Below are 12,393 nucleotides of genomic sequence, written 5' to 3'. Positions count from 1 at the left end.
TATTATTATTATTGAAAAACAATTGATAATAAATTAAAGTGAAAGAGTAATTGAAACTCTTTTTAATTAATCTAACTATCTAAGAGAGATATTTGATATTTGAGATATCATCGGTCATATCACTAATCAATACTCCACAGTTTAATTCTTCATCAAATGTCACCCACAATATTATACCAACATTGTATACATGGTGTAGAAATTAATAACTATGTAGTATTATATTGACTACTAAATTTTCTGAATGGTGATGATACAATAACAATTAATAACTGGATAGCGAAATTGATCAAAGTTATCCCAATATATACGTAATACAACGACCTATTAATTAAACTTATGTTGTTGTATACGTACCTAGATAAACTATGTTTGGTCATGTCAGAAGCAGCGGCGAAACTATGGTGCATGTCAGGATGTCCAATTAGATATGCATCCTCATTAAAAAAATTACTATATATATATATATATATATATATATATATATCAAATCTCAAATCTCACTTTAACCAATAAATCGAACCCAAAAAAAACACAATTGATTTATTAATACTATGTTATTGGCTAAAGGTTTCACAAATTTTTTTATTGAGTTATTGGTTCGATTTCCAATTTTATGATTTTTGTTAATGGTTAAACCGATAGGCCAATAAGACTATACTAAATTACTATTTTATTCCTAGACCAGTTAACCCTAATTAATTATATAATATTTTACAAACCCAGTTTTAATCTCAGTATAACTTAAAATCCTAATTATTGTTTCATTTTGTAATTACAAGAACACTTCTTATTTGAATGTGTCAATGGCCTAGACTTGCAGAAAACTATTATTGCTTTCACATTTTTCTTTTGAATGTGTCTAGTGTCTAAACTTGCACCAAAAATGATTGTTACTTTTATGATTAGTACTTTCATACCAAATGCTGAAAAAATCATACGGTTTATATGAAAATTTTCTTATCATCGTATGTGTGAGTGTGTGTGTGTGTATATATATATATATATTCTTATTGATTATATCGAAAATTGAAGCGTTAAGTATAATAAATTGGTTAACCAAAAACGATTAGAAATATGTTATTGGGTTGGTTATCAATTTGACGTATTTAGAAATCAAAAACTGATAAATTTAATAAATAACACGTAAAATCAAATCGAACCGATCAATGCACACCCGTAATTGAAATGCGCTGAAAATATTTTTGAAATAAATAATGTATAAAATACCCATAAAACTAGATTCTATTGTACTAAATGAAGATGAAGATTTATTTTTAGCAAACATAAAACTACAGATTTAAAAATTCGAAAGACACAAGATTGACATAACTTGTATGGAATGTTACATGTTGAAGCTGGTTGAAATGTGGAGGAAGCAATATTTGAAGTAGAAGTGAAGAAAAAAGTACTTTTATTGAACAAGTCAACTTCTTCTTTGAAAGATGTGTTCTAGATTCTATGGTTATCGTGGGTTGAGAAGAATAAAGGGATGATTTTTTTAATGAAAATGAAGACTGGATTTTGGCACCACCCATTTTGGTTGTGGGTCGGGTGAATTTTTTATTTTTGAATAAAAAATAAATTAAATCGAATAAATCATTTAGAGAATACCACATGTCGATCCGTTAGATTCAAGGATATATACAATCTAAAAGAATGAAGGTAAAGGCATTTACAACATTAAAGTATAACGAAGGATATTGATACAATATTTATGATAGTTTGGAGAATAATTATCTTTTTTTATTTTTATTTAAATTTCAAAAATAAAGATTTAAAGACACCCCTCAACTTTCAAGTATTGCTTATAATTATCCTCAAATAATAGCTTTGTCAAAATATTACATTGGCATTTATATATATATTTTTTTGCACATTACTTTACTTCCTTTTCAATTTTTTGTTAAAAAAATAATAATCTAATTTTTGTTCCGAACTGGACAACATATTTGGTCTATGGTCAAAAATATTTTTAAATATTTTATTATGTAGATATGAACAACAAAAAAGCATTCAAAATCTTCTTAGATTTGCTCAAATGAAGTTAATTATTATTTTGGTTATTAATTATAAACGGTCAATCAACATTTATTAAACTTTCAAAAAGTCAATATCTTGTACATAATAGTCAACTTAATCTTTTCAACATCTCTATATAACAATGTCTTCCTTATAGTAGCAGAAGTATCAATACTTACACCTACCAAATCAAATTCAGTGTTGAGGTTTCCTGTTGTATTAATTAATCTAATTTCTTCAAAACACCTAAGATTTATGCCTATAAAAAGAAATGAATTCAGGATGGATCAAAGAATGATTCGACAAATTCTATTGATGTTATATTTTCTGTTAAGTTATAATAGGGTGGAAGGGCAAAAAAAGCTATCCAAATTAGAGGATGCGGAGTTAGAGAAACAATTAAAAATTTTAAACAAGTCAGCCATCAAAACAGTAAAGGTATTTTTTTTTCAAGAAAATTATTTTATTATACTTCTAAGTCGCAAAAGACATTTTATTTGATAATATCACTTTTGTATTTGAGAAAACATTCATTTGTCACATTATTCTCGGGAATTGAGAACATTCCCTTTAATTCCTTCTTTCAACGTAAACTTTTGTTGTAGTTGAAGATTGAGCAGGTTAGTCTGTTTCGATTTGTTTGTTTTACTTTTTCTTTTAATTTGATTTGAGAAAAATATTTTTTTCCATTTTTTCAAACTATTTGATTCTATTTTTTCACATAACATGTTTAAACCACAAGATTTGAGAGCACTTTAATATATTATATATATATATTTATTTTAATATCACAAGATTCAAAACAAAATTACCTTTTAAAACTTCATGTCAAATCCAATCAAACAAATGAACTAAAATGGATTAAGCACAATTTTTGCATATGATCTTGCAAATTGGAGTCAAGGGAATAACAATGGCTTAGGACACATCTATCGAAATATTTTTCATTAACATATAACGGCATGGATGAACATTTTCTCAACGAAAGTAGCATAAATGAATAAATACGAATGAATGACCTAGATTAGTCTTTTCTCAAAAAAAAAAAGAAGCAAAGTAGTAGTATTACCATTTACTAAGAATTGCTCTCGTGAGTATGTTTTGTGTTTAAATGGTACATCTTGTTCTAACTTAGGCTACTTGTTTTATTAATTTTAATTGTTTACAGACTAAATATGGAGATACATACGACTGCGTAGATTTCTACAAACAACGTGCATTTGATAACCCATTATTGAAGGATCATAATTTTCATCCTAAGGCATATCTCTACTCTCTTTTCATTTCGTTGTCATTTTGTTCCTATTGGATATGATATTATTGACATACAGTTGAACATTTGATTGAGCAGATGAAACCTACTTTATCTACAATCAAGAAAGATTCAACCTTCTCATCAACAACTAATAGGTCATGGACAATATGGTCAAAAGATGGAGGATGCCCTTTTGGAACTATTCCTGTTAAGAGAATGACAAAAGATGATCTTGTAAGATTAACTCATATGCCTCCTCCAGAGGATGTCACATTCACCGATGAATATGATGTTGTAAGATGATTTATGTCAATTTACTTCTATATATATTGCATATTTATTTCAAACGTAAAAATAAGTTCATTTTCTAATGCAGAGCAACAATAATAGTAGGCCAAATGGAAGATATGTATCTTCACAAGGATATAAGGTGGTATATGGCTATAAAAATTATTTTTTAATGTCCATGTTTTATTTAATGGGATTTGAAGTAATAAAGGAACAAGTTATTCTTAGTTTAATTTGGGCACTCTGTAAGATTTACTAAAAACAATTTTTTAAAAAAATTAGGTTGCAATAGCTCAAATTTCATATAATCCACATAACAAGTTTGCGGGAGCCGGAATGAGTTCTGCTTTGTACAATCCTCAAGTTAATGGACAGCAACACAGTGGATCTCGACTAAAAATACATAAAGGATCAGATATCTTACAAGCTGGTTGGAGAGTAAGTTTATATCAATTTTTTATTTCATTATTCTATTGTTTTGTGGAAGAAGGATGTATGTTAACTATTGAATTTGGTTTTTTTAAGATGTACATAAGAAACTTTCTTAGCAAATGCTGAATATCTAATAACTATAATATAATATACCTGTTTCGTGTTTTAGGTGGACCCAACGTTATACGGGGATACTAAAACTAGATTTTTTATACATTTCCAGGTAACTATCTTTTGTACTGTGGTGATTTCTCTTTTGAGTTTATTAAAGTAGTATATCTTTTAGGGTGTGTTTAATGTGAATTTATAATTTTCTCTGTTTATTGACTTAAATGTTTTGAAAATATTTTTCAAATCAACTGAAATTCCTTAAATTTAAGATAATTTTTTTTCTTTATAAATAAAGAAAAATATTTTTCAAAAGCCTACTTCATTCTAATAGTACCATATTTTTTTACCCTACCCAATACTCCATACCCGACCCTCCACATCAAAAAATAAAAACTTATTTTTTTAATTTCAATTAATTTTTTACCCTTTTCCAAATACCTAAACTAGCCCCCCCCCCCCTTCCACTAAACAAAAATAGTTAAAAAATTCAAAAAAATATATTTTTCAAAAATATTTCAAGCTTACAAATTTTTTACCTCACCCAATCATTATCACGCCTAACCCCATTCCCCAACCCCCAACTCCCAAAAATTAAATTTTTAAAATTTCAATTTTACATCATCCCATACCCTAACTACGCAACCTCCTCCTCCCCCCTCCACCCACACAAAACCCTCGTCAAATTTTCTTTTTATAAAAATTATACTTGAAAAATATTTTAAATGTTAAAAGATTCATTTTTTTCGCCATTACCCGCCCCTGATCCCTAAACTCCCACTCCAATCATTTTTCAAAAAATCTTTTTTATGTCACCCCTACCCATCTGATCAACCCCAGCCACAACCCTGATCAATTTTAAAAAAGAATTATTTTTTGAAAATTATCTCTGATTAATAATTTTGATTTTTTACGCCATTCAACCCCTAACAACCCCCCCCCCCCCTTTAATTTCTTTTTCAAAAATAATTTTGTTAAAAAATATTTCAAATATATAAAATTTCATTTTTTATGTCAAACCTACACCTACCCCTCCCCCCATCTCCCCACATCAATTTTTTTCAAAAAATTAAAATACATTTCAAAATTATAAAATATCTTTTTTAAACACCATCCCTGCACTCAATCCCCCCCGCCCTCCGCCACCTTATTTTAAACACACCTTTAGTTTAACTATCTACCTTTATTTTTAAGCATGTATGAGATATATCTATTTTTGTAGGCTGGTAAAATTCATTGTTTCAATACACTATGTCCCGGCTTTGTACAAGTAAAACATGACTTCCCTCTTGGTTATTCATTCATTAATATTTCACAACGTGGAGGAGAAATTTGGAGTGTGGAAGTACACATTGATCGGGTACATTTTATATTGTCTTTATTTTTCTTATTTAGAGTCTTTGAATATTTTATACAGATATAGAAATTATACTTAAGAGATAACATAAATATTGTTATTGACAAGTTATTATTTATTTTTTTTGAAAAAAGGACTTATCCGGTAATTGGTGGCTATTAATGGGACAAGATACGCGAATAGGTTTCTGGCCACAAAGTCTCTTCACTGACTTGAAAAGTTTTGCTACGAATGTTGATTGGGGAGGAGTTGTATATAGTCCACCAGGTGTACCAAAACCTCCAATGGGCTCAAGCTATTTTCCTATTGAAAACAGTTCCTATGATGCTTATTGCGTTGAGCTTACAGTTATCAACGAGAAAGGAAAAACAATTGAAGTAGATACAACAGTCACACATACCGATAATCCGTACAAGGTTGAATTTATACAACTTTCACGTGGTGCAAAACACATATATTTTGTTCTTTACGGGGGACCGGGTGAAAGTACACATGTTTAATAGTAAAGAAAATCGTCCAAATCCTGAAAAAAGTTGAAGAAAATTGTTCCTATTTGTTCTTTATACACCTTTAATTTGAATGATATATTGTCTTCCAAAGAAATGCAAAGGAAAATGGTGCAAAATAGCTCTCAATTTTCATTTATTTGTTGATCTTGTCATTACCATTAAAAATGAATTATTTATACTCTTGTTATCTATAAACTTGTCACTTGTATTCTCAATTGGATGAAAAATTTCAAATCAACCAAAAAAAAAATAATTCTAATAAAATTTTATCACGACACATTTGAATTATTAGGTGTGAAATATAACATTTTTGATAAATCAAAAATAGCGAAATGAAATCAGCAAATTTAGGACTTCGCCAAGCCAACTAGCATATCATTGGTTATTTTGAGTATATAACAATGTTCCATTGAACACTATGTGATTATACGTTAAAATAAAGTCTGTGTTTGGAAGCATTTTTATATTCATTTATCTAAGCATATGAGTGTTTTTATACTAAATTCAGAGCATTTTAACTACTTCACACAATAAATAAAGAGGAATACTATTTGATAAACACATAAATAGAGTAATGCCTTGAAGTACTTAGGATAAATACAAATTCCAAAAGGCAATAACCATCAAATATTATGACCGAAATAATATATACTTAGCATTATTGAATACGAATTTTTCAGTCCAACTTATCAATATTAGTGCCATTTACATGTTACTTGCACCTGAAAATTAGCAATTCTGGATTTATCCATACTTTGAGCACCAAGTCAAATTAGAGTGACGAGAAATATTAGGCCAATATACTTTTTGTTAATATTTGTGTTTTTCCTATATATAACGGAGATCGTTGCTTACAAAATTTTTCATTACTACACAGCTGAGTTCATACAGTTGTAATGCCAAACAACAAATTCTACCAAAGATATGATCTTGTAACATACTTTAAGCAGCCAACTAAAATAATAAAAATAAACAATCAAAGACAACAATACTTTATTCATTTTATTCCATTACAACATTTTTCATAATAAAATAGTACTATATATGAAATTCATTTCATTTCCATTACCAACATTTTTCATAATAAAGTAATTATATTTCGGGCCTTTTAACTGTGATCTTCCTCCAAACCTTGACTAATATAAACATCATAATCAAGAAGCATATCATCACAGCGATTGCAATGGCAACTTGCGCTATGGGGCTAATGTTGTACCCTGAGAATGCTGATTTTTCCTCTTCAAAGTCCATTTCCTGCAAAAAAAAAAAAGGATTAAAAAAAAGTTTGCGGGAGCCGGAATGAGTTCTGCTTTGTACAATCCTCAAGTTAATGGACAGCAACACAGTGGATCTCGACTAAAAATTCATAAAGGATCAGATATCTTACAAGCTGGTTGGAGAGTAAGTTTATATCAATTTTTTACTTTATTAATCTATCGTTTACTTGAAGAAGGATGTATGTTAACTATTCAATTTTGTGTTTTTAAGATGTGCATAAGAAAATTTCTTAGCAAATGCTGAATATCTAATAACTATAATATAATATACCTGTTTCGTGTTTTAGGTGGACCCAACGTTATACGGGGATACTAAAACTAGATTTTTTATACATTTCCAGGTAACTATATTTTGTACAGTGGTGATTTCTCTTTTGAGTTTATTAAACTAGTACATCTTTTAGGGTGAGTTTAATGTGAATTTATAATTTTCTCTGTTAATTGGATTAAATGTTTTGAAAATATTTTTCAAATCAACTTAATTTCCTTAAATTTAAGATAATTTTTTTCTTTATAAATAAAGAAAAATATTTTTCAAAAGCATACTTCATTCTAATATTATCATATTTTTTTACCCTACCCAATACTCCATACCCGACCCTCCACATCAAAAAATAAAAACTTATTTTTTTAATTTCAAATAATTTTTTACCCTTTTCCCAATCCCTAAACCCCCCCCCCCCCTCTACTAAACAAAAATAGTTAAAAAATTCGGAAAAAAAAAATATTTTTTGATAATATTTCAAGCTTACAGATTTTTTACCTCACCCAACTAATTTTAAAGTTAAATTAGATTCCATTAATTCGATATTTTAAATAAAAAATTTAAATATTCAAAAACTATATGAATAGTACTATAATCTGTAACTTTTTGCATATCAATATAATAAAAAAATACATTTTTAAATATTAATTAAAATTCTTAACTTCTTATAATTTAACTCTAAAAATAGAAATCATGACAAATAATAGTAGATAGAGAAAATATTATTTTTACCTAAACAAATTAAAATAGTAATTAAATTGATTTCCGAATATAGCTTTTTTTTAAAAATCTAGAAAAACGCGGAAAGAGAGTGAGAAAAAAAAATAAGAAAAATAAAAAAAAAGTCAAAGAAGACAATAAAGCATGAATCCACAAATTAAAATATAATAAAATAACCCCTCATAAATAAAAATATAATAAAATAACCCCTCATACAACTAATACTAGTCGTACTTTATACTTTATACGTAATAACAGTTTTCATCTACTTTAGTGTAACTCCGAAATTCTTAAATTCTAGATCATCAGAAGCACCAAACTACACACATGGATTACAAAAACAAGCCCTCAACAAAACAATTGTAATAAGAATACGTCCTTTATTACAAATGTAAAAGTAGAATTGACTGCTTATACTATATGAACAAATTTACTTTTCAAATACAAAACTACAATTCTAGAAAGCACAATAAAGTATTGGTGTGCAAAAATCATACCGACTAATAAATTAAATAAAAAAATGATATTTAGTTATTGAATTATTGGATTTTTAATAGGTTTATAAATATATCAAATTATTAATATTCTATCCACTTCATAATAGGTTTGCAATTGTAGCTATGTGATTTTAGTTTTAATTTTAGTTTTGTTGGACTATTTCATATTAGTTTTAGTTTATAATTGTAGGTTGTAACTTTTGCAAGTTTATAAAAGTTTGTACTTTGATTAACATAAGAAATTTCGTTATATATTTTGGTGGTCATGACATATAATTATAGCTTTTGAACAATGTTTTCTCTTATTGATGTAATTTTTCATTATTTTTCTTGTTTCACTATATCAAAAACATTTAGAGAAATGAGAAGTCATATTAAAATTTATGGATATTTTCTTATTGGTTAAATTGAAACTGAACTGATAATGATCAAAATGATAAATCGAAAACCAATAAAGAATATGTTCTTGATTTGTTATTGGGTTAACATATTTAAAAATCAAAAACTGATAATACATAAAATTGAATCGCACCAACCGATGCACACCCCTACAATGAAGTATCTTTTTTTAAAATACATTATGCATATTGTTATTCATTTAAATAATGAAACTTATTTCAATTGAGCACCTTAATATATAGATAAAATATTTTCACCCACCCCATCTCCGAAAAGCCAAAGAACAGGTCAATATACCTGTTGTATACATTAATATACAGTTGAAATATACGCATTATAAGTCTTAGAAAATTCAGGGGTGCATATTTTTGATGAAAATACATTCAAAAATCGATGTACAGGGATGATGCAGAAAAAAACGTTCGAAATTCTGCTCGTATATAACGATATACATAAAATGTATACGTTGGTTTCTCAAAGGGAAATAGGCCCAAAGCCTTAATAATTTCCAGCAGCCATTTGTTGAATTTGGGCCCGAATCCATTTTGGGTCACTTTAGATTTAGGACAGGTCATAAAATTTGGACTTTAAGGCCCCAATTCAATATTTTCCTCCTTTTACTTTTATTCGTATTATTTCGCCTAACTATGTTTATCCTATAGTTTTAACTTAATTAAATCCCAAAGTTGTCATTTCTCTTATACTATATATATATATATATATATATATATATATTTGATCTCATTAATCCCTTTATGTCCCTTCCCCCTCTTAACTGATATCCTTCTTTTGCTTTTTCTAAAAGAAAACTATATAAATAAAATACATATATGATTAATTAGAAAATAATAGTAATTAAGTAAGTAAATAAAATTTGAATTCACTTAATTTAGACAATATTTAGAAAATATTTGAAAGTCATTTAGTCAAATCGCTAGTCAACCGCGAGTTAGCGGACATTCCGAGGCCTAACACCTTCTCGGAATGTACATTTGAACTTCGAATCTTTTTTAACTAATTTTTATCTGTTTTAAATCTTTTGAAAAAATAATTTTAGATTTTCTTGATTTTACTAAAAAATCAAGTGGCGACTCTGTAATTTGAAAAGTCAATTTTTCTTAAATCATAAAATTAATTGATTTTTTAAAACTTAGTCATTTTTTACTATTATATATTTTTAAGTAAAACAATATAATGAGAAAGATTCCTACAACTTCAATAAAATGATAGACATATGTTGCAATAAAATACATTGGTTACTTTTCTTAAAAGTTTTTTCGATGGATAATAACTTTTAAATAATTCAATAAAAAGTTTTAACAAAAAAAATGTACATGACATCACATCAAAAGGTTCATGGTTACCATAGTGCCACGCTACCAAAGTTTGAAATATGTTAATTCTTCATTTTAATTTACGTGATGTTTAGTTTGATTAAATTTTTTTTAAAAAATTAAAATTTGTGATTTAAGACAAATTATAGATATTGGTGTGATTATATATCATCTCCTTACGAGTAAAATGAATATTTTAAAATCAAGTTATTACTAAGTATAGAAATGTATCAATATTTTAGAGGCTAACTAAAAATAAACGTGTCAGATAAATTAAGACGAAGAAAGTAGTGCATTGCTATTGTATCTCATCAAATCGACTTGTAAATTATCGGGAGCAGCGCAGAGTCGTCATAGTCCATACAAAAAATCAAAATTAATAGTTTATTAACTTGACTCAAACTCACTATTCTATATTTGTAATTTAAAAGCAGCTGAACTAAAAATTTCACCTCTGAAAGTTGATGTATCTCGGTACCATTAACTATACATTACTCCACGTCTCAAATCTATGCAATAATATCTAGATTTCGAGAATCGATAGTTAGAGTGTTGAATGATAACCACTAACCTAGAATGTAGGCTTAGATTGTGAAAGGCATATTTTACCAAACATGTGATACTTCCTTATCCAAACACTATAATTTTTCGTGCAAATTGTTGAATCAAAGTACATACAATCTTTGATATCTCTTGTCATAGTGGGATCAATCGATATTAGATTAGATTGGATAGGCAACATTTCACCAACTAGATTTGCCATTAATTTTCTTCCCATCTTTAGGGAACAATTTGGACCTCTCTTTACTTGCTCAACAACAAATATATCTCTTTGCCATAAGCTACTGATTTTTGACGAGACGTTCTTCTTATCCTCGAGAAAAGGAAGAGGTGAAATTTACTTATCTTCGTTATTTACGTTAAATTTTTATTGTGTGGTATGTATTGCTATATTTGAATTGAAAACAACTCTGTTTCTATTAGAGGAGTAATTTTTGCATACATTCTATAAAATATGGTAAAATTTACATATATTTTATCATTTTCAAAATTAATTTGTGCAATTAAATTTATTATTATTATTATTGTTATTGAAAAACAATTGATGATAAATTAAAGTGAAAGAGTAAAATAAAACTAAATGAAGCATTTTCAACAGATTTCATCTAAAAAGAGACTAAAATATTTTCTTCAAATTGAATTCTTAAATAAGGATCTATTTATTCATAGAATATGAGTAAAATATGGGTAAACTAGTATTTTACCCAACCTATTTTTACCCATATCAAATATGGGCGAATTGAATGATTACCCATTTTATGTTTACCCATTTTTAATCCGTCTATATTTAACCCAATCCGTCTATTTGCCACCTCTAGTGATGATATAATAACAATTAATAATTGGATAATGAAACTTACCAAAGTTATTCCAATATATACGTAATACAACGACCTATTAATTAAAGTTATGTTGTTGTATATATATGTAGATAAACTATGTTTGGTCATGCCAGAAGCAGCGGCGGAACAATGGTGATGTCAGGATGTCCAATTAGATATGCATCCTTCATTGAAAAATTACAATATATATCAAATATTACTTTATAATTATATATTTATTGTATTTCTGAAAATCCTTAGAACCAATGGAGACTTGTGGCGCAGTAACAAGGATATGCAATGTGCTCTACATATATGGTGCCCAAGTTTGAACTCATGTAGGATAATTTATTTTCGAATTTACTATCTAAAGTTTGAACATTGTCGGTGAAAATTTTTATTATGTCACTAGTTAGAAGTTAATGTTTTATTGACAACAAACTATACATTGACCTAGACTACCACCTATTTTTGGACCCCCCAATACAACCCATGGCCCATTTCATATTCCTTCACGATTACATAATTTGATCCTAAAGTAATAAATG

General features: G+C 27.7%; 1 protein-coding gene and 1 long non-coding RNA gene across 2 annotated transcripts; both read left to right on the top strand.

Annotated features, from left to right (window-relative positions):
* The first annotated feature begins 2,208 nt into the window (after positions 1 to 2,208).
* On the top strand, positions 2,209 to 6,107 carry LOC138337261 (protein neprosin-like). Its single transcript, XM_069287135.1, has 8 exons — positions 2,209 to 2,460; positions 3,191 to 3,283; positions 3,374 to 3,571; positions 3,654 to 3,707; positions 3,848 to 4,003; positions 4,167 to 4,220; positions 5,328 to 5,465; positions 5,597 to 6,107. The coding sequence occupies exons 1-8, from the start codon at positions 2,278 to 2,280 to the stop codon at positions 5,960 to 5,962; spliced, it is 1,242 nt and encodes a 413-aa protein (XP_069143236.1). The 5' UTR covers positions 2,209 to 2,277; the 3' UTR covers positions 5,963 to 6,107.
* A 1,147-nt stretch (positions 6,108 to 7,254) lies between these two features.
* On the top strand, positions 7,255 to 7,689 carry LOC138337260 (uncharacterized). The gene is made up of 2 exons (XR_011210831.1): positions 7,255 to 7,372; positions 7,536 to 7,689. It is a non-coding gene; the product is annotated as an uncharacterized lncRNA (long non-coding RNA).
* Positions 7,690 to 12,393: the final 4,704 nt, after the last annotated feature.

Source organism: Solanum lycopersicum, chromosome 7, assembly GCF_036512215.1.
Source record: "Solanum lycopersicum chromosome 7, SLM_r2.1".
Classification (NCBI taxonomy): Eukaryota; Viridiplantae; Streptophyta; class Magnoliopsida; order Solanales; family Solanaceae; genus Solanum; species Solanum lycopersicum.
Note: the sequence above shows the minus strand (reverse complement) of the source record. Positions and strands in the feature narration are given on the sequence as shown.

What these genes read in the sequence shown, in the direction of transcription:
- LOC138337261 (XM_069287135.1), top strand. Translation starts at nt 2,278, where the DNA reads ATGCCTATAAAAAGAAATGAATTCAGGATGGATCAAAGAATGATTCGA. An exon ending in TCACCGATGAATATGATGTT is followed by an intron (nt 3,572 to 3,653) that starts GTAAGATGATTT and finishes TTTCTAATGCAG; the next exon opens with AGCAACAATAATAGTAGGCC. An exon ending in GATTTTTTATACATTTCCAG is followed by an intron (nt 4,221 to 5,327) that starts GTAACTATCTTT and finishes CTATTTTTGTAG; the next exon opens with GCTGGTAAAATTCATTGTTT.